At 31.6% G+C, this 24,203-nt stretch overlaps 1 protein-coding gene across 1 annotated transcript in view; it reads left to right on the forward strand.

Annotated features, from left to right (window-relative positions):
* Positions 1–11,003: 11,003 nt before the first annotated feature.
* The window catches only part of LOC146994057 (uncharacterized), a 55,181-nt gene continuing 41,981 nt past the window's right edge, over positions 11,004–24,203 (forward strand). Inside the window, exons 1-5 of the mRNA XM_085826299.1 lie at positions 11,004–11,955; positions 15,830–16,263; positions 16,493–16,701; positions 20,883–21,210; positions 21,440–21,648. Coding sequence (XP_085682425.1) covers positions 11,039–11,955; positions 15,830–16,263; positions 16,493–16,701; positions 20,883–21,210; positions 21,440–21,648 — 2,097 coding nt within the window. The 5' untranslated portion in view covers positions 11,004–11,038. The remainder of the gene's footprint in view (positions 11,956–15,829; positions 16,264–16,492; positions 16,702–20,882; positions 21,211–21,439; positions 21,649–24,203) is intronic.

Raw genomic sequence — 24,203 nt, forward strand, 5'->3', positions numbered from 1 at the left:
TTTACAAACTCGGTTAGAAAATATGTTTGATAACTTGTAAAATAATGTTAAATAATTATACAAAATATAAAAATGACAAAATCAATATAAAATGTTCATATAAAAATGTTAAAATATTTAATTAATTTCAGTTAATGACTCAGTTGTTTATTTTGATTTATGCTTTGTTTTTGCATAGATTATGTATAATATGTAGCATGTATGTATATGGTACAGCTTCAAGTTTTATGAATTTATTTTTAATAGTGGAATAGACCTGTAATTTGGAGAAATCACTTTAAAAAAACCAAGCCTAATCACTTACCTCTTGGATGGTTTGGAAAAAGTAATTTTAATTGGAATTTGATTTAAATTGGAACTAGTACAAATAGATGGCTGTCCTTTTTTATGAATGCAATTAGCATTTAGTTCTTTGATATTATCTTGAAAGATTTATTTATAGTACAGCATGCATGTAAGTTCATCTTTATATTCAAATTTTCTAGCATTTAAGGAATTTTAATTCATTTGCCTGTTTTGATAAAATTGAGATATGCAGATTTTATTAGTGAATGGAACGAAGAGAGATGACTATGGGTATTTGTCTTCTAAAAATTTATATAGCTGATGTGATGGTAGCGGCATGGAGTTTTACAAAATAATTCTTCCCTTAATATTTATTTTACTAGTATGAAAATCTAAAATTTACATTCATAAATCTATTGAATTCCCCCTTATGTGGATTTTATATTATTTTGACAATAAATTTGATTCAGATTACATAAATGGATTTCATTTTTATCAAAATTACATAAATAAAGTTCGCATGTGGTGATATTTTTAGTTACGTAAGCGAAGTACAAATTGTTTTAAAAATTATTGAAGATATACATTTTTACCGCCTTTAAAAATATTGCAGTATGAAAAATTTAATGTAAATCATACGACCTACTCACGTTTATTAATTTATATTTATTTTAAGACAAACTATTATTTTCGGTAAACTCTAACTCCGGGATTATGGTAAAGAGAAAAAGATCGACTATTTCGATCACGTGACCTTTCGAAACTGATTTCGCTTCAAGGTCATGATAGAGTTTGCTGTGGCATACGGTACGCTCCCCAGGAGGATTTGTGTCAGCATTGTTACCCTCAAAGTTACGACCCAGGCCTTTTTTTTCTTTAGCCCTGCGAAATCTCTATGAAAGGTACGACCCTAAAGTCTGCCCTTGTTATTAATGAACCAAATTTGACTTTGCATAATGAGGCTTCTTTGCTGCATCGACAATTTCTTACTGCATCGATAATTAAGCATTATTACTAATATAACATCTCCTCGAAAGACACTGTCCTTTAGTGTAGAAAAATATGTTTTTACAATTTCTTCTAGCCATATGACTTGTTTCATATACGACTCATAAGATTTCTCTCATCTATAGATACAGATACTTAAAGCAGCCTTTAGAATAAATATCTTACACAAAACTTACACTGATATATGAGTACAAATATGCTTGTTAAAAAAGTCTTTCCTCTAAATTACTTGTTACATAAGTGACAGAAATGAGACTTCTGCCCTGCATAAAGTGCTTCAAACTATCTCTTTAACTAAATTACTTCTTACATATTTCACATGTATGAGGTTTCTCTTAAATGCGACAATTTATACTGTCATTTCTATGAGCAAAATAAATATACCAACATTTGGTCATCCAACAATAAAGCTGGGCTTTCATTTTTCATCTATACAAAAAGGCCTTTCCTACTGTTTCAATATTTAACTATCAGTTACATAATTTGTTCAGTGTTCAGACTTTAAATTACACTTTTTGTTCCAAAAGATGCGATTAACTGTCCCCAAATTTCAAATATTTGCATAAAGTTTGCAAATATGTATTAGATTTTAAATATAAAATTTAAATAATATGCAATTTTTGAAGTTATTTTGTTAAAAAAAATTGAGTATTCAGAGGGTAAGTGTAAAAGCATATGCTAAACTACCCTTAATATTACATGTATTTTTAGATACTTTACACATACAAGGTTTCTGTCTTATTCAAGGAATGAGCATGTGTTTATTTAAACTACACTTTTGACCAAATGACTTTTTACATACTTCACACAGCCTAAACTTTCGCTCGAGTGTGAATACACATAGGTTTCTTTAAATTACACTTTTGACTAAATGACTTCTTACATACTTCACACACATAAGGTTTCTCCCCCGTATAAATGAGCATATGGTTGTTTAAATTACACTTTTGACTAAATGACTTCTTATATACTTCATACACATAAGGTTTCTCTCGCGTGTGAATGAGCATATGGCTCTTTAAACTACCCTTTTGATTAAATGACTTCTTACATATTTCACACACAAGGTTTCTCTCCTGTGTGAATGCGCATATGGTTCTCTAAATTACACTTTAGACTAAATGACATCTTACATACTCCACACACATAAGGTTTCTCTCCTGTGTGAATGCGCATATGGTCATTTAAACTAGACTTATGACTAAATGACTTCTTACATACTTCACACTCATAAGGTTTCTCTCCTGTGTGAAGGAACATATGGTTGTTTAAATGATCCTTTTGACTAAATGATTTGCATCATACTTCCCACACATAAGGTTTCTCTCCTGTGTGAATAATCAAATGCTTTTTTAAATCATTTATTTTTTTGATTAAATGACGTCTTACATACTTCACACTCATAAAGTTTCTCTACTGTGAGAATAATCAAATACTTCTTTAAAATACGCTTTCGACTAAACGCCATGTTACATACTTCCCACACATAAGGTTTCTCTCCTGTGTCAATAACCGTATGGCTATTTAAATCCTCCTTCAGACGAAATGACTTCTTACATACTTCACACTCATAAGCTTTCTCTACTGTGTGAATAAGCAAATGCTTATTTAAATCACCACTTTTTCTGAACGACTTCCTACATACTTTACACACATAACACTACATCATTCCTGTGTGAATAAGGGGCCACCAGCCGCTGATCGGTAAAGTCACTGAACACCGGTAACTCGGTCTGGTGTTCTATTCTCGCGAAATTGCTGTCTGAACGGGCGTCTTCATGGATTCCCCTATGTGTAACGTGTATACAAGCTAGTGTCTTTTAGAAAGTCTTTCAGTAAGGCATTTATCCTCTTATGCAGACTGCCTGTGTGTGCTTTGTCGTAATCCCAATAAACCGACAAAGGCAGACAGACTGACAAAGTAGACAGATGTCTTGTTTTGCACCTGCTAAGTCTTTCTGCTCCGATGGGCGAAAAATGAAGCTTAGGTGTGAAGGAAAGGTATACAGAAAAAGGGCATTTTTGTATTTCAGAGGAGAATAAAAAAGAACATCGTACAATTTATACGAGTTCGAAAAGCCAGGACAAAATAAAATAAAAATAAATGTACCAAATGTAATAGAGGAAAAAAAGGGTCTTATAGAGAGAAAAGGAAAGGAAGTAGAAAATTTCCTACAATAACGATTGTGTTCATGAGTGTAGACAAAAGGGGAGGAAGCTGTGTTCATGTGCAAAAATTAGCTAATTAAAAAAAAGTTCTTACATGGCAATGTGTATGCTGCCTTTATCTTCAGACCTAACTACAAAAGACACATATCATCACAGAGATGTACATATTATTTTAACTAAAGTAACATTAAGTACTACCGTTCTCTAAAACTTCATGTATATTTCAGAAAAACAGTAATTGACAAAACCATAAACCCATACACAGTGTGAAAGCATATCAGCAAAAATAAATAAATAAGTTAAAGAGATTATTTTTCTTTAATATTAGTTAAATATAAAATTTATTTATTAATTTTACCGTTGTAATTTATTATAGTACAAGTATAACAAATTCCGTCACACTGTATTTATATTTGCACATAATTCTAAACTTGACACCTGAAAAATGTCGGGGGGTCTTAGCCAAAGAATCTCTAATAGAAATTCTTTGTCTTAGCTACAAAAATCACATTCTATTTTCATCGATGTTTAAAAGAGCGTAGTGGGATGAGGGCGCTGCGATCACCGAGGCAAGTGGCTGCACTAGAGATTCTTGTTATAATCATTGGCATTGGCAACACCATAGCGCGGAATAAATGGAGAATAGAAAGAAAAGCACATAAATATGAGATATTGAATCTGCTATTCAGGCGAGACTCCATTCTAAACAAGCATACAATTTCAACGCCTTTATTTTAAGTTTCTTAGGAGAACGGTTTGTTTTTTCAAAACTCGGAACAACAGTAGCTAACAACATAGCGCATCACCTCCAACAACATAGCGCGGCATACATCGGGAACAGGAAAAGACCTCTTGTTATGGAGGTCTTGAATCAGTTATTCAGGTGAGACTACGTTTTAAACAAGCATGCAAATTTCCATACAAAAAGAGAAGCCTTGTTTGATGTATTTAAGAAAATGGGTAAAAGCGCAGAATAGGCTGCATCAACAAAGTTCAGTATGAGGAGCTGCGTGACGTCATTAAATGGGTGGGACTAAGCTTATGACGTCACAATGTAGTCTCGCATTTACACTACGTGTACTTTCTATTTTCTCTTAAAAATAACAATAATAAATTGTTTATTATTATAAATTAATATCAAATTCTTTACTTTTAATTTACATTTATAACATTTAAGTTTAGACGTTACTGATAATAAGTATAATAAATCGTTTATATTTAAAATTACCATGATACAGTGAGCGAATTCTACCAGTTATTAAAACGATAAACAACGTCGCAGTCTCTAATAGTTGTAGAGCTTCAATATTAAATTATTATTTTTTTTATTAATTTTTTATTTATACAAATAAACTATTTTTTTTAATTTAAATTCATATTGTGGAAAATTTCAATTTTATCATTTTTACAAATTACCTTCTTGCTACGTAACGACATAATTCCTTACATACCAATAATTAGACAATTTTCATTATTTCTAAAAATTTTAAACTTTACGTTAATAAAAAAAGAATATTTTTTATTGCATATGAACATCATTACACAGCTTTCATATCAGTTTCTAAAATTCCTAAATCACGCTATATTCTGTGCAGGCATGCTAGAATTCTACGCATTAATAAATAAAAAAATCTAATTTCTCAGAATGAAAGAAAATAATATAATAAAATAAATACTACAAACTTGGAACGCTAAGCAATGCTTCACATACGCACACACACACATATTATTTGCAATTACGATACCAAACACTACGTATTAAAATATGAGGTAAACGTTACTTCAAGGGTTAGTTTATAGTTTTGCTACTGTTGAGTCGATCGTCGGACTATCCATATATATAAGTCGGAAAGCGTTATAAACATATCAAAAAACAAAAAATTAAAAATACAATTTAAATGAAAAATAATGTCTTAAATATAATTCACAATTAAAACAACAATACAAAATTAAAATACACAAACGATATGTTAAAAATTGCACATAAATAAAGTTACATTACTCCTCGACATCACGCACAACCTCGTTTTCCCTTTTACACAACGATCAGTATTCGCTCGAAAAACATTAAAGAATTCCACAAACTCGGTGTCCTTGTGCTCATTTATCTATTTTCACTTAAAGAAAAATCAGAGAATTGCTCAAACTCGGCACTGCGCACCACATTGGCTTTGCCCATGTGCACATCGATCTATTTTCATTAAAAAAAAACATCCCAGAATTGCACAAACTCGGCATTGCGCAGCACATTCGATTTGCCAATGTGCACATCGACCTATTTTCACTTAAAAAAACATCCCAGAAATGCACAAACTCGGCATTGCGCACCACATTGGCTTTTCCCATGTGCACATCGATCTATTTTCACTTAAAAAAACATCCCAGAGTTGCACAAACTCGGCATTGCGCACCACATTGGATTTGCCCATGTGCACATTGATCTATTTTCACTTAAAAAAACATCCCAGAATTGCACAAACTCGGCATCGCGCACCACACTGGCTTTTCCCATCCGCACATCGATCTATTTTCACTTAAAAAAACATCCCAGAGTTGCACAAACTCGGCATTGCGCACCACATTCGATTTGCCAATGTGCACATCGACCTATTTTCACTTAAAAAAACATCCCAGAAATGCACAAACTCGGCATTGCGCACCACATTGGCTTTTCCCATGTGCACATCGATCTATTTTCACTTAAAAAAACATCCCAGAGTTGCACAAACTCGGCATTGCGCACCACATTGGATTTGCCCATGTGCACATCGATCTATTTTCACTTAAAAAAACATCCCAGAATTGCACAAACTCGGCATCGCGCACCACATTGGCTTTGCCCATGTGCACATCGATCTATTTTCACTTAAAAAAATCCCAGAATTGCACAAACTCGGCATTGCGCACCACATTGGATTTGCTCATGTGCACATCGACCTATTTTCACTTAAAAAAAATCCCAGAATTGCACAAACTCGGCATCGCGCACAAACTCGGCATTGCGCACCACATTGGCTTTGCCCATGTGCACATCGATCTATTTTCACTTAAAAAACATCCCAGAACTGCACAAAGTCGGCATTGCGCACCACATTGGCTTTGCCCATGTGCACATCAACGTATTTTCACTTAAAAAAACATCCCAGAATTGCACAAACTCGGCATTGCGCACCACATTGGCTTTGCCCATGTGCACATCAACCTATTTTCACTTAAAAAACATCCCAGAATTGCACAAACAAGGCATTGCGCACCACATTGGCTTTCCCCATGTGAACATCGATCTATTTTACTTAAAAAAATCAGACATCAAATAAATTCTCTATTGCTCATATACTCAGAAATTTGCTTTCACTTAAAGAAATCAGAGAAGTTTGCAAAAAATGTGTCCAGAAAAATGATACAAAAGAAAAATAAAGCTGCCAGAATAAAGCAACTACCAAACATCCAAATTAAGAAAAGCACCCAATATTTTACTTAAGTCAATAATAATAAATGAAACTTACCTTCAGTCCTCTCCTTTTGCAGAATATATGGCTGTGATCTCACTGAGAAGTATACGCATCAGTTGGCTGGCGTCGGATTTCTTGTGCTTCCTTCTCCAAATATATTCCGCAAGATAGGAATCAAACTGTCCTTTTGCCTTACTAGAGCCACGGAAACTTCTTTTGATTGCCGCCCAAGTTCCTTCAATACTATTGGTATGCGCACCTGTTTCTGGATCTTTAAAACTCAAGCTGTGATTGACTTTCAGGTGCGCATAGCCTTCGAACTCGAGACAGTCGTATGCTTTCCAACAATCGGATATAATAATCGATCCTGGTAGAACATTCTCTTTAATGATTTCTAGCAATGTTTCGGCACCTCTGTTTTCAACAACTCTTAAAGACGCATTTATCTGTTCCTCTCTCAACCAAACCAAAAACCCATTTTCCTTCGACTCTTTTCCCTCTATGATACTTTTGCTTGCCAAACTTGCTTTCGTCGATTTCGACAATGACACCTTCCCCACCCAACTTAACGTTCTCCTTCAAACATAACTCCATGCATACTTCTCTACAAAAACTTTTTCAATCTGTCACCGTATTTTTAGCAATACGTAATTCCGTTCGTATAAAATCATTCCCGCACTTACCCAACCACATATAGGTAACTCGCAAAACATCACACATGCTCAATTTACTCTTCGCAAACCAGGAGTTCTTTCGAACTGATCTTGAAATTCGATGCCTACATTCGCCTCCAATAACTCTGCACATCCACTCAAAACCGTCTATACGGTTTTTTCGCTCTACTAGTTTCATATTTGTTCCACAAATTGGGCACTTATACGATATTGCAATCAAACCTTTTTCCATACACCACTCAATAACACATTTTTTATCTCTTCGCTCCAACTGATAAAAGAAATCCAGATTCAAATACTCATCCATTCTGCAGTAAGCACCGAATTAAACACACTCATGAATAATCAGACAGACAGACAAAGTAGACAGATGTCTTGTTTTGCACCCGCTAAGTCTTTCTGCACCGATGGGCGAAAAATCAAGCATAGGTGCGAAGGAAAGGTATATAGAAAGAGGGGCAATTTCGTATTTGAGGAGAGTAAAAAGGAACTTCGTACATTTTTTACGAGTTCAAAAGGCCAGAAAGAAAAGATGGGACAAAATAAAATTTAAAATAAATGGCCCAAAAATAATAGAGGAGAAAAAAAAGGGCCTATAGAAAGAAAAGGAAAAGAAGTAGAAAATATCCTAAAAGACGATTGTGTCCATGAGTGTAGTTAAGGAGTTCATCTGCAAAAATTAGTGTCTTTAAGAAGCAAACTTTAGCTAAGTTAAAAAAAAAAAAAAAGGAATGAATTCCTACATGGTAATGTGTATGCCCTTATCTTGAGACCTAACTAGAAAAGACATATATCATCACAAAGATGTACATACTATTTTAACTAAAGTAACATTAAATATTACCGTTCCCAAAAAAATTCATGTATATTTCAGAAAAACAGTAATTGACAAAATTATAAATCCATCATACACAGTGTGAGAGCATTTCAGCAAAAATAAATTATACAGTTTATTTTTCTTAAATATTAGTTAAATATAAAATTAATTTATTAATTTAACCGTTGTAATTTATTATAGTACAAGTTTAACAAATTCCGTCACTGTATTTTTATTTGCTCGTAATTTTAAGTTTGAGACCTGAAAAAAAAAAAGTCGGGGATCTTTGTTACAAAAATCACAATCTATACTCATCGATGATCAAGAGATCCCCATTTTTCCCTCACAAGAAATTCCTAAGCACGAGAAGGGGGGCCTCCGAAGGGTGTGAGTTGCTGATACGAACGGACTACTGATAAGGAATGTGGCGTCTCTACGGAATAGTTACGAAGAAAACAACCACATGACCTGCTACTATTAGCAACTATTGTATAATGCTAGAATCTTATGAAAAATAATAAATAAAGAAATTTAATGACACTCTAGTGATAGAGAAACAGATATTTTATAGCGAACAGAATGTTACTTATCTGAATATTCCGTGTCAGGGCCTCTTTTGGATTTCTCGTGTTCATAGTGAACAGCTAACAAAACACCTGAAGTTTCGAAGAAGCGAAGTTTCCTTTCTCAATTTGATGAATGAGATATTGCATAGGAAAGGTGCATTTAACTATTTTAGAGAGTTGAAAACATTTTTGAAACACTTATTTAAAAAATTTCGGAGCTGTGTTTAGACACTGCCTCCAGCTTTCGTGATCGCAGCGCCGATCAAGTTCTTTTCCAAGGAGGTTAGAATAGAAGGAGGGAGGGTTCGCAATTTCCTCCACTATCGGAAAATGAAACTTCACCGAACAAGCGGCGTCCATGTTTGTAACTTCAAAATATTGCATTACGGCAGTGAAACATACGTGTTTTTAAGCTGTTCCGTGCATGTATTTTCCACTAAAAATATGTAAAATTTATAATGAAATGCTTCGCTATTATTAGTTTTTTGTTTTAAAGTTATAAAGATGATATCCGTAATTTACTACGTACAGAAAATCATTAAGAAATAGGTCGAAATCTAAATGCATGTGCATAACATTAAAGGCTTTAAAAATAATGTTTCTGCATATTTCAAGAATTTGTTTAGGTTTTATTAGCAGCCTGTTGGGTGTACTTTCCAACTTTTCCTTTAAGAAGTGGTATTTCTGATTTATTCACAATATTGTAATTTATTAAAGAATCATTTAAAATAATTTTAACCTAAAATTAATAGCAGATAATTTTCTAAAAAAATAATCACAAGTTGCTTTTTTTAAAATGAAAGTTTAAATAGATTCTTTTCACAACCAACAACCTTATAACATCAAGAAAATAAATATTAATAAAATAAAACAGATTTATGTGAATTCAGTGATTTCAGTTTATGCGCGTTTCATATTTATGAATCTCAAAGATATTGCCTTGAATTAAGCTGAATTACAGAAATATACCTATATTTTTGGATACATCTTTCCACATGTTCAGTTGTGTAAATATTTTACTTACTTTTATCGCTATACTGTCCACAAATTTGTATATTTATGCAAAAAAAATTTTTTTTTAACAACAGAAAAGTTAGTTTATCTTGATCAAATGCACAAATTATATTCCTAACAGTTCACAAAACTTAAAAATTAATAATAATTAATACATAAAAGCATTACTTTGTTTAAAACCTTTACAATTCATAAAAATAGTAACAATTGGTGTCTTACTTTTCATGAAAATTATCAAACGAATTACCTAAAACGTTCAAATTATATAGTTTAAATTCTAGCATACATCATTGTATGGTAAGGAACAAAGGTGCCAGCTATAAACAGAAACATTAAAATGTATTTAACATATTTTGACTATTATTAACCCCTTTTTTTCACATCTGGAAAGAAAACAACATGACATTGTGATATTTTTTTACCTAACTTATCAAATTACATAAAAAAAAAAAGAAAAAAAAAAAAAAAAAAAGAAAAGAAAATCAATACTTACGCGGGAAAAGTAATCCCAGGAACCTTTTTCGAAAATCTGTTTGTGCATTCATATACAACACAAGCTGACATGCTTCAAAAAGAAAAGAAGAAAAAATATTGTAATTACGGACTTCCTTGCACAAGTCACAGCGATAACAGTAACATGGCTGCCAAGCTTCACCGTTTGAGTTGAACCTTCCCTCCTTCTATTCTAACCTCCTTGTTCTTTTCTGTATTTTCAGAAGTTACGGTTATATTTTTAATTCATGCATTCAATATTTTCAATCGTTTGCTAATGATCGTTTTCAATCGTTTGGTATCTTAATAATACATTTGTGAGAGATAATTCGTTGCGTTAAATGCTAACAATACCACACAACACACAAAATTAGATTTACAATTTAAAAAATCTCGCACAGAACATTATAAACCTACCATTTCAACTCAGTTAAAATATAAGTTTTCTTTAAATACGAAGCTATAGCATACTTATAACTTGTTTTGAAGAAGAGGCGTAACCAATATTACGTCATAATAAGGCGTGTCCAAGCATAAGAGAAGTAAACACAGCATCGACTGATGCAGCCTATTCTGCGATTTAGGCAGAAAATGTTTACTGAACAGTGTAGTTTAAACAACTGTATGCTAATTCACACAGGAGAGAAACCTTATGTGTGTGAAGTATGTAAGAAGTCCTTTCGTGAAAAGAGTAATTTAAATAAGCATTTGCTTATTCACACAAGAGACAGACCTTACGAGTGTGAAGTATGTAAGAAGTCATTTAGAAAAAAGTGCTATTTAAACAACCATATACTCATTCACACAGGAGAGAAACCTTATGTGTGTGAACTATGTAAGAAGTCATTTAATCAAAAGGCAAGTTTAAACATGCATCTCCTTATTCACACAGGAGAGAAATTTTATGTGTGTGAAGTATGTAGCAAGTCATTTATTCAAAAGTGTAGTTTAAAAAGCCATATGTTCCTTCACACAGGAGAGAAACCTTATGAGTGTGAAGTATGTAACAAGTCATTTAATCAAAAGCCTAATTTAAACAACCATATGATCATTCACACAGGACAGAAACCTTATGTGTGTGAAGTATGTAAGAAATCATTTAATGTTAAGCAACATTTAAAAAGGCATATGCTTATTCACACAGGAGAGAAACCTTATGTGTGTGAAGTATGTAAAAAGTCCTTTCGTGAAAAGAGTAATTTAAATAAGCATTTGCTTATTCACACAGGAGACAAACCTTATATGTGTGAAGTATGTAAGAAGTCATTTAGTCAAAAGTGTAGATTAAACAACCATATGCTCATTCACACTGGCGAGAAACCTTGTGTGTGTGAAGTATGTAAGAAGGCATTTAGACTTAAGCATAGTTTAAACAAGCATATACTCATTCACACAGGAGAAAAACCTTGTGTGTGTGATGTATGTAAGAAAGCATTTTGTTGTAAGGTTAAGTCTCATCTGTGTCACCTATCTAACAAGTGATTTAGAGGAAAGAGTAATTTAAATAAGCTTATTCGTACTCGTATATCGTAGAAATTGTTTATATATGTAAAAATTTATTTATTCTAAAGTGATTTAAATATAACTACAGAGGAGAGAAATGTCATGACTCGTATGGATAGCAGAATTTATACAAACCAACTATTCTATACTGAAGAGGTCTTGTGTGTTTTGAGATGTTTAATTGGTAGCAGTCTTTAATTACTAGTGCCGGAAGGAATTGTCGATGATGTAATGAAGCCTCATTGTGTGAAGTCTGTTTTGGTTCATTTCTACAATGCAAGCTCCTAGGACATAATTTGGGGTCGTTAAAATTCATATAAATTTCAGTAATTCTCAGTGGCAGAATTTAAGATTTCCATGTGTTATACAGGGTATAAAGGTGACAACTGACCCTGTGTGAGGGAGGTATCTTGTAATTTGGTCAGTATAAATAATAAAGCATCTATTTGTTTCCCCAAAAGAAAAAACTTTGTATACACAAAATAAATCCGGTCATTTTAAGGAATTACTGATTTGAAGAAGATTTACTATTCCAAGTAAAACTAGAGCTTCTTGAGAATATAAGTTTTCTTTTTCCTTTATAACAGCTGTTTCCTTATAGATTTCAGTACATTTTTGTTTACTCGTAAGTTTTCAGTCTTTATATTTGTCACCTAGTAAAATGCATTATGGTGATCATATGCTTGTTACCGCTTTAAAATGATTCTATAATGAAATCCTGAAGCATGGCTGAATGTTTCAGAAATACGTGTACATTAACCTATGTATACTTTGTGTTAAATTTGCTTTCTCAGTTTAATGCAAATACCTATCACAGCTTTCTGTTTATTGATTTAAGTGTGATGGTTGTGTTAAATTTGCTTTCTAAATGTAATGCAGATACTTATCACAGCTATCTGTTTATTGATTTAAGTGTAATGGATTGTGCATGTAATGAAATAGTGTATTAGGCACTTTTATCTATGGTGAAAATATCCTGAAGACCATAATTACCTAGCTACAGTAGCAAATCCATGCTGGAGTGCAGAATGTTCACAAAACGGTTGCCTGATGTTACATTGGAAGTAAATACAGGTTTTCCTCATCTTGCATTGCAAAAGAAATATCGGATCTGAAATGTTGGACATGCCAAGCAGAGCAACCGATGTATATAAAGTATATATGAAGACATTTAGAAGAATGAATCATTGAAAAAATTTTAATACAGGTAAAAAATACATATGTATTACATATTTATCCAAAACTGTTCTAAGTATTTTTGTTTATTTTATTTAATAAATCTTCATTTAAAAAAATTATAACATGAAATGCTTTCTGGTAAATTACACTCTAAACAGTGACATAGGTAGAAAAACATTGAAATCATCAAAATATATAATTAAATTCAAGTTTAATGTTATCTTAATATAAAATTTTCAGGTTTTGAGATGTATTGTTCCCTTATTTTATCTGGAAAAGTTATTGAGACCAAAACCAAATGATAATTAACATATATGTGAAATATGGATTATGGGATGAGTTTTGTGAATAGCATGATAATTAACTTTTTGTTAACATTTAATATATGAAGCATAAATATAATGTTGAACCAGTTATTTTTACTCCCACTTAATTCATTTTAACTGATATTTTTGTTAATCAAATCTAAAAGACATTAGACAGCATTGAAAATTAGCATTAATCTCTGTGAACATCATTAAAGTGAAGATAATTTTTCTTTTGTTAACTATTGCAGAGAACCTATTGGTGATGTTGCTTTTTTTACTGATCAATCTTGACAACACAATTTAGCAAAAAATACACGATATTAAGCATGCATAAGTCAAGCATATGCTCTTAAACGTGATAGTTAGCAAAATAGCATGACATTAAGCATATTTAAGTTTAATTTATTCTTATGTGTGGGGGGGGGAGGGAATAAAATATTTAAGCCTATATAAATACAAATTAGCTGTTTGAACATGATGTTAAATGTAAACTGAACAGAAAAGGCATGATATTAAGCAAATAAAAATCAAATTTAGCTGATTAAGCATGCTACTTAGTGTACGTGAATTAAAGCTTGGGGGAAAATATATTTAGCTTGTTATCATCATTGCAACCATATGATATAACAACTTTTAAGTATGCTTACAAGCCACAGTATCAAGAATGAGTTCTTTATTCAGAGTCTGTATTTCTATGCTGGGTTTTAATAAACCTAAAATGTATCAAACAATTAAGCCTTTTAGTCTGTTAGTTTCTTACAAGAGTATCATATGATGCTGAGTAAGTGTAAGTGTTCCAATTTCCACATCACAGGAATTCGTACACAAAATATTGAGTGCTAATTGAGTTCTTCAGAATGGCAGAAGTGCCACAAGACACCATTTGAAAATCCTTCGAATGATTGCTAAGTACCTTTTAACCTGAAAGAAGAAAAAAAAAAAAAAAAAATCTTTGTATCAAATTGCCGCAAAGTTAGGTAAATCTTTTTTAACAATGAGTTATGGATATTACCCTGTTGGGAAACAAACACATTTAAAATCTCCCTGAATGGATCATGGTCATTATGTTTATTTTCATGCCACGAATATATTCCTATAAATTATCCACTAGATTTTCTTTCTGAAAATTACTTTTGGATAGATTAGAAAAGATACTGTGGAAATTAGACAAAGTAGTAACACATAACAGATGATTAAATTAAATGTGTAAAGGCACTGATGAGTATCATACAATGTGCAAATTGCTGAGATCAATAAAACAAAGCGATGTCAGTGCTAGAGAAATAGTTGCAACCTATGAACTGCCCTTTTATCGCATTTTCTGAGAATTAGAATTTTCTTTACTGTTTACTGTCAATCCTACATTTTATTGTGCAAGCTTTTCTGAAGAAATAACTCTGCAATCAATACTCAGAACAGTGCATCAGATGTATAGCTGCAGAATTATAAAAATATGTGCTATATTCTGATTATCCACACTCCAAGCGAAAAGTCATCGACTCTTCAGTGACACCGAAAAGCATTCGTCAGTTATTGGTAACTTTGGGAAGAAATTTTTTTGGTTATCTTTACATCTATTTTAATAATATATCCAGTGCTGCCTATCTTTTACATTCTTCTGTTTCCATACAAGATATACATACTTCTTGGTTTTTTGCATTGTTGTTTTTGAAATTACAAATGTTGTCAACATGAGACTGCTCCAAGGACTGTCAGAGAAGTGCACAAACCTGACACTGTATTCCTAAAATAATAATAAGAAGTGCCATGCATGAAGATTTTAATTGAGCAACAGTATGCTGTCCACTGTCATGTTAAAATACTTAAGTTTCACTGAAGGGATATTAATCAGCAAGCATCAGGGTCAGATGATATGTAGATTCTATTTACACAGGTAATATGTCCACATATGCAGCTAATTTGTAGAATACCAATAAATATTTATTTGCAACATCCTGCATTACCTCAATACTTTGTTGTGACTTTTCTGTAGGGTGTGGATAATCATAATTATCAGTTAATTAGAATTATAGATATTAAGAATTGTAATTTAAAAGTTAATACTGTAATTAAATTTATTATTTAAAAGAAAATTTTGATGTTCATTAAGTATGATTCACCATAATTATCAACCATAAATGAGTATTTCAAGGTTGATTTTAAGTTAGATACTGGTGCAGAAGTAAATATTTTGCCTTTGTATGTTTTAAATAATGTTAAACTTAAGCCTAAACTTAATGAAACTGATTTGTTCTTAACTGCATATGGTAATTTTAAGTTAAAACCAGAAGGTACTCTTATAATTAATTGTTCAACTGAAAGGCTTAAGAATGTATCTACAATTTTATGTTCTTGATGTAAGATCTAAGCCTATATTAGGGTTAACAGCTTGTTCTGCATTAAAGCTAATTGAAAGGATTGATTCTTTAAAATGCAATATCATTAATAAAAATGATTTAATTGCTCAGTATCAAGATGTATTTATAGGCACAGGGCAATTTCCTGATGAACCATATCATATAACCCTTAAAGATGATGCAATACCAGTAATACACCCCCCAAGACGTGTTCCTCAGGCTTTACAGCCTAAATTAAAAGATACTTTAGATAAACTTGAAAGAGAAGGGATAGTATCGAAAGTAAATAAACCAACTGATTGGGTTCAAAGTTTGGTTATAGTTGAAAAACCTAATGGGAGTCTGAGATTATGCTTGGATCCTAGAGATCTAAATAAAGTAATTAAAAGGGAGTACTATCAAATTCATTCTCCAGATGATATAATTAGTAGGTTAGAAAGTAAAAAAGTATTTTCAGTTGTAGATTTAAGTAGATGGATTTTGGCATGTACCACTAGATGAAGCTAGTTCTGAACTATGTACATTTAATACGCCTTATGGAAGATATAAATTTAATAAAATGCCATTTGGAATATCCTCCGCCCCAGAAATATTTCAGAAAAGAAACCAAAAATTATTTGGTGATATTGAGGGTGTGGAAGTTTATTTTGATGATATCATAATTGCAGGATCTGATGAGGTTACTCATGATATAATTTTCTCTAAGGTTCTTGAAAGAGCTAGGTCTCTAAATATAAAATTTAATCCTGATAAATTACAATATAGGGTACCGGAAGTCAAATATGTAGGCCAAATTATTTCTGAGTCAGGTGTAAAAGCCGATCCTAGTCATATTAAAGCAATTATTGATATGCCAACACCAAAATCAAAAACTGAAGTAAGGAGGTTGTTAGGAATGTTAAATTTTCTGTCAAAATTTATACCTAATGTATCTAAAGTATCATTTGTGTCTCGCAGCTTGACTAACAGTGAAAAAAACTATGCACAGATCGAAAAAGAGCTATTGGCCATAGTATTTTCTTTTGAAAAGTACCACAATTTTGTTTATGGACGGAAAGTCACAGTACAAAGTGATTATAAACTGTTAATGGCAATTGTTAAGAAACCATTGCATAAAATTTCGTCTAGAATGCAAAGGATGATCTTAAAGTTACTAAAATATGATTTTGAGATAAATTATGTTCCAGGTAATCAAATGCTTTTTGCTGACACTTTGTCACGAGCATATCCTGTGAATGAAACTATTAGTGATGATCCTGAAATTCTAAATGTTGTTCACATTATTTCAAAATATTTGCCTATGAGTGACAGAAGAGTGGTGCAATTTAGGAAAGAAACTGAATCAGATCCAGATTTGCAAATAGTTATGAAATATATTAAAGAGGGTTGGCCTAAATGTTACAAAAAAGTAGATAGTAGTGTAAAAACATACTTTAAAGTTAAAAAGATCTTTATGTTAATGACGACTTGTTATTTATTAATGAAAAATTAGTTGTACCTTATGGTTTGAGAAAAGATATGTTGCAATTAATTCATGAAGCGCACTTTGGAATTGAGAAATGTAAAAGTAGAGCCCGTGAAATTTTTTACTGGCCAGGTATGACAAATGACATTGAGCATCTTGTTTCCAAATGTGAAATATGTGAAAAATTCAGAAATAGAAATCAAAAAGAACCTCTAATGCAACATGAAATTCCAACTAAACCATTCGAAAAAATTGCCCTTGATATCTTGCAATATGGTAATCAAAATTACTTAGTAGTTATCGATTATTACTCTAAATGGATTGAGGTTTTTAGCATAAAAGATAAGACAGCAAATGAAATTATGATAAAGTTAAAGTGCATTTTTGCCAGGTATGGTATTGCAAATGAAGTCGTTTGCGACAATAATCCCTGTAATAGCTACTTATTTAAGAAATTTGCTGAAGATTGGGATTTCGAACTTAAATTTAGTAGCCCCAGATATCCTCAAAGTAATGGGTTGGCTGAAAAAGCTGTAGGAATAGTGAAAAATATCATGAGGAAAGTGCAAGATATAAGTGTAGGCTTAATGGAATATCGAAATACTCCAATTAGTGGAATAAATTTGTCTCCTGCACAACTGTTACTTAATAGAAGATTAAGGACAAAATTACCTATCAGTAATAAATTGTTAAATACTAAGATAAACAAACCTTATTCTAAATTTCGTGCACTTCAAGCTAGGCAAAAGTATTATTATGATAGAACCGCACAGAAACTACCTGAGTTAAAACCTGGAGATAGTATAACCTTGTTCAACTTTAGAACTGGGCAATGGGATAAAGGTGAAATAATTTCAAAACATAAAGCTCCTAGATCCTATATTGTAAGAAATTCAAATGGGGAAATATTGCGAAGAAACAGACGCCACATAAAATTTTCAAAATCACCTTACAAAGTCAATAATGATTATGATGATATAGTATTAGATAAAGAGGAAAATTCAAATGGAAGCCCTGAGAATGTTTCTGTGCCTGTTAATATAGGAAATCAACAGAATAATCTATCCAATAGTACAATAACAAGAAGTGGACGGTTGATTAGACAACCTTCAAGATATAGAGACTTTATCATGGAATAAAATAATGTAACGTATTGCATATATCATTTTTATGTAACTTTTTTTTTTGTTATTGTATGTCATATTGTAAATATACTTGTATTGATATTATTTGGTATTTTTATTATTGTTTATAAACTGGAGGAAGGGATGCGATGTATATTTAAATTAACTACAACTGTAACTAAAAAAAATAACTTTAACTTAGCATTGATGCACGTGTTACTGTGCTAGCTGAATGTCATGTGAACTGTTTAAAAATGTAATAATAAAAGTTTTGAATTCTTGAGTTATACTCATTAATTGAGTCTTCTTTTAAAGTACAGAAGTAATTAAATTCAACAAACTACACAAGAAGTTACAATAGGTAGCAAAATAGCATGACATTAAGCATATTTAAGTTTAATTTATTCTTATGTGTGGGGGGGAGGGAATAAAATATTTAAGCCTATATAAATACAAATTAGCTGTTTGAACATGATGTTAAATGTAAACTGAACAGAAAAGGCATGATATTAAGCAAATAAAAATCAAATTTAGCTGATTAAGCATGCTACTTAGTGTACGTGAATTAAAGCTTGGGGGAAAATATATTTAGCTTGTTATCATCATTGCAACCATATGATATAACAACTTTTAAGTATGCTTACAAGCCACAGTATCAAGAATGAGTTCTTTATTCAGAGTCTGTATTTCTATGCTGGGTTTTAATAAACCTAAAATGTATCAAACAATTAAGCCTTTTAGTCTGTTAGTTTCTTACAAGAGTATCATATGATGCTGAGTAAGTGTAAGTGTTCCAATTTCCACATCACAGGAATTCGTACACAAAATATTGAGTGCTAATTGAGTTCTTCAGAATGGCAGAAGTGCCACAAGACACCATTTGAAAATCCTTCGAATGATTGCTAAGTACCTTTTAACCTGAAAGAAGAAAAAAAAAAAAAAAAAATCTTTGTATCAAATTGCCGCAAAGTTAGGTAAATCTTTTTTAACAATGAGTTATGGATATTACCCTGTTGGGAAACAAACACATTTAAAATCTCCCTGAATGGATGGATCATGGTCATTATGTTTATTTTCATGCCACGAATATATTCCTATAAATTATCCACTAGATTTTCTTTCTGAAAATTACTTTTGGATAGATTAGAAAAGATACTGTGGAAATTAGACAAAGTAGTAACACATAACAGATGATTAAATTAAATGTGTAAAGGCACTGATGAGTATCATACAATGTGCAAATTGCTGAGATCAATAAAACAAAGCGATGTCAGTGCTAGAGAAATAGTTGCAACCTATGAACTGCCCTTTTATCGCATTTTCTGAGAATTAGAATTTTCTTTACTGTTTACTGTCAATCCTACATTTTATTGTGCAAGCTTTTCTGAAGAAATAACTCTGCAATCAATACTCAGAACAGTGCATCAGATGTATAGCTGCAGAATTATAAAAATATGTGCTATATTCTGATTATCCACACTCCAAGCGAAAAGTCATCGACTCTTCAGTGACACCGAAAAGCATTCGTCAGTTATTGGTAACTTTGGGAAGAAATTTTTTTGGTTATCTTTACATCTATTTTAATAATATATCCAGTGCTGCCTATCTTTTACATTCTTCTGTTTCCATACAAGATATACATACTTCTTGGTTTTTTGCATTGTTGTTTTTGAAATTACAAATGTTGTCAACATGAGACTGCTCCAAGGACTGTCAGAGAAGTGCACAAACCTGACACTGTATTCCTAAAATAATAATAAGAAGTGCCATGCATGAAGATTTTAATTGAGCAACAGTATGCTGTCCACTGTCATGTTAAAATACTTAAGTTTCACTGAAGGGATATTAATCAGCAAGCATCAGGGTCAGATGATATGTAGATTCTATTTACACAGGTAATATGTCCACATATGCAGCTAATTTGTAGAATACCAATAAATATTTATTTGCAACATCCTGCATTACCTCAATACTTTGTTGTGACTTTTCTGTAGGGTGTGGATAATCATAATTATCAGTTAATTAGAATTATAGATATTAAGAATTGTAATTTAAAAGTTAATACTGTAATTAAATTTATTATTTAAAAGAAAATTTTGATGTTCATTAAGTATGATTCACCATAATTATCAACCATAAATGAGTATTTCAAGGTTGATTTTAAGTTAGATACTGGTGCAGAAGTAAATATTTTGCCTTTGTATGTTTTAAATAATGTTAAACTTAAGCCTAAACTTAATGAAACTGATTTGTTCTTAACTGCATATGGTAATTTTAAGTTAAAACCAGAAGGTACTCTTATAATTAATTGTTCAACTGAAAGGCTTAAGAATGTATCTACAATTTTATGTTCTTGATGTAAGATCTAAGCCTATATTAGGGTTAACAGCTTGTTCTGCATTAAAGCTAATTGAAAGGATTGATTCTTTAAAATGCAATATCATTAATAAAAATGATTTAATTGCTCAGTATCAAGATGTATTTATAGGCACAGGGCAATTTCCTGATGAACCATATCATATAACCCTTAAAGATGATGCAATACCAGTAATACACCCCCCAAGACGTGTTCCTCAGGCTTTACAGCCTAAATTAAAAGATACTTTAGATAAACTTGAAAGAGAAGGGATAGTATCGAAAGTAAATAAACCAACTGATTGGGTTCAAAGTTTGGTTATAGTTGAAAAACCTAATGGGAGTCTGAGATTATGCTTGGATCCTAGAGATCTAAATAAAGTAATTAAAAGGGAGTACTATCAAATTCATTCTCCAGATGATATAATTAGTAGGTTAGAAAGTAAAAAAGTATTTTCAGTTGTAGATTTAAGTAGATGGATTTTGGCATGTACCACTAGATGAAGCTAGTTCTGAACTATGTACATTTAATACGCCTTATGGAAGATATAAATTTAATAAAATGCCATTTGGAATATCCTCCGCCCCAGAAATATTTCAGAAAAGAAACCAAAAATTATTTGGTGATATTGAGGGTGTGGAAGTTTATTTTGATGATATCATAATTGCAGGATCTGATGAGGTTACTCATGATATAATTTTCTCTAAGGTTCTTGAAAGAGCTAGGTCTCTAAATATAAAATTTAATCCTGATAAATTACAATATAGGGTACCGGAAGTCAAATATGTAGGCCAAATTATTTCTGAGTCAGGTGTAAAAGCCGATCCTAGTCATATTAAAGCAATTATTGATATGCCAACACCAAAATCAAAAACTGAAGTAAGGAGGTTGTTAGGAATGTTAAATTTTCTGTCAAAATTTATACCTAATGTATCTAAAGTATCATTTGTGTCTCGCAGCTTGACTAACAGTGAAAAAAACTATGCACAGATCGAAAAAGAGCTATTGGCCATAGTATTTTCTTTTGAAAAGTACCACAATTTTGTTTATGGACGGAAAGTCACAGTACAAAGTGATTATAAACTGTTAATGGCAATTGTTAAGAAACCATTGCATAAAATTTCGTCTAGAATGCAAAGGATGATCTTAAAGTTACTAAAATATGATTTTGAGATAAATTATGTTCCAGGTAATCAAATGCTTTTTGCTGACACTTTGTCACGAGCATATCCTGTGAATGAAACTATTAGTGATGATCCTGAAATTCTAAATGTTGTTCACATTATTTCAAAATATTTGCCTATGAGTGACAGAAGAGTGGTGCAATTTAGGAAAGAAACTGAATCAGATCCAGATTTGCAAATAGTTATGAAATATATTAAAGAGGGTTGGCCTAAATGTTACAAAAAAGTAGATAGTAGTGTAAAAACATACTTTAAAGTTAAAAAGATCTTTATGTTAATGACGACTTGTTATTTATTAATGAAAAATTAGTTGTACCTTATGGTTTGAGAAAAGATATGTTGCAATTAATTCATGAAGCGCACTTTGGAATTGAGAAATGTAAAAGTAGAGCCCGTGAAATTTTTTACTGGCCAGGTATGACAAATGACATTGAGCATCTTGTTTCCAAATGTGAAATATGTGAAAAATTCAGAAATAGAAATCAAAAAGAACCTCTAATGCAACATGAAATTCCAACTAAACCATTCGAAAAAATTGCCCTTGATATCTTGCAATATGGTAATCAAAATTACTTAGTAGTTATCGATTATTACTCTAAATGGATTGAGGTTTTTAGCATAAAAGATAAGACAGCAAATGAAATTATGATAAAGTTAAAGTGCATTTTTGCCAGGTATGGTATTGCAAATGAAGTCGTTTGCGACAATAATCCCTGTAATAGCTACTTATTTAAGAAATTTGCTGAAGATTGGGATTTCGAACTTAAATTTAGTAGCCCCAGATATCCTCAAAGTAATGGGTTGGCTGAAAAAGCTGTAGGAATAGTGAAAAATATCATGAGGAAAGTGCAAGATATAAGTGTAGGCTTAATGGAATATCGAAATACTCCAATTAGTGGAATAAATTTGTCTCCTGCACAACTGTTACTTAATAGAAGATTAAGGACAAAATTACCTATCAGTAATAAATTGTTAAATACTAAGATAAACAAACCTTATTCTAAATTTCGTGCACTTCAAGCTAGGCAAAAGTATTATTATGATAGAACCGCACAGAAACTACCTGAGTTAAAACCTGGAGATAGTATAACCTTGTTCAACTTTAGAACTGGGCAATGGGATAAAGGTGAAATAATTTCAAAACATAAAGCTCCTAGATCCTATATTGTAAGAAATTCAAATGGGGAAATATTGCGAAGAAACAGACGCCACATAAAATTTTCAAAATCACCTTACAAAGTCAATAATGATTATGATGATATAGTATTAGATAAAGAGGAAAATTCAAATGGAAGCCCTGAGAATGTTTCTGTGCCTGTTAATATAGGAAATCAACAGAATAATCTATCCAATAGTACAATAACAAGAAGTGGACGGTTGATTAGACAACCTTCAAGATATAGAGACTTTATCATGGAATAAAATAATGTAACGTATTGCATATATCATTTTTATGTAACTTTTTTTTTTGTTATTGTATGTCATATTGTAAATATACTTGTATTGATATTATTTGGTATTTTTATTATTGTTTATAAACTGGAGGAAGGGATGCGATGTATATTTAAATTAACTACAACTGTAACTAAAAAAAATAACTTTAACTTAGCATTGATGCACGTGTTACTGTGCTAGCTGAATGTCATGTGAACTGTTTAAAAATGTAATAATAAAAGTTTTGAATTCTTGAGTTATACTCATTAATTGAGTCTTCTTTTAAAGTACAGAAGTAATTAAATTCAACAAACTACACAAGAAGTTACAATAGGTAGCAAAATAGCATGACATTAAGCATATTTAAGTTTAATTTATTCTTATGTGTGGGGGGGAGGGAATAAAATATTTAAGCCTATATAAATACAAATTAGCTGTTTGAACATGATGTTAAATGTAAACTGAACAGAAAAGGCATGATATTAAGCAAATAAAAATCAAATTTAGCTGATTAAGCATGCTACTTAGTGTACGTGAATTAAAGCTTGGGGGAAAATATATTTAGCTTGTTATCATCATTGCAACCATATGATATAACAACTTTTAAGTATGCTTACAAGCCACAGTATCAAGAATGAGTTCTTTATTCAGAGTCTGTATTTCTATGCTGGGTTTTAATAAACCTAAAATGTATCAAACAATTAAGCCTTTTAGTCTGTTAGTTTCTTACAAGAGTATCATATGATGCTGAGTAAGTGTAAGTGTTCCAATTTCCACATCACAGGAATTCGTACACAAAATATTGAGTGCTAATTG

Source organism: Stegodyphus dumicola, chromosome 11 (assembly GCF_044657685.1).
Source record: "Stegodyphus dumicola isolate Sdum_Otavi_A_Nest chromosome 11, ASM4465768v1".
In the NCBI taxonomy this organism is placed as follows: domain Eukaryota; kingdom Metazoa; phylum Arthropoda; class Arachnida; order Araneae; family Eresidae; genus Stegodyphus; species Stegodyphus dumicola.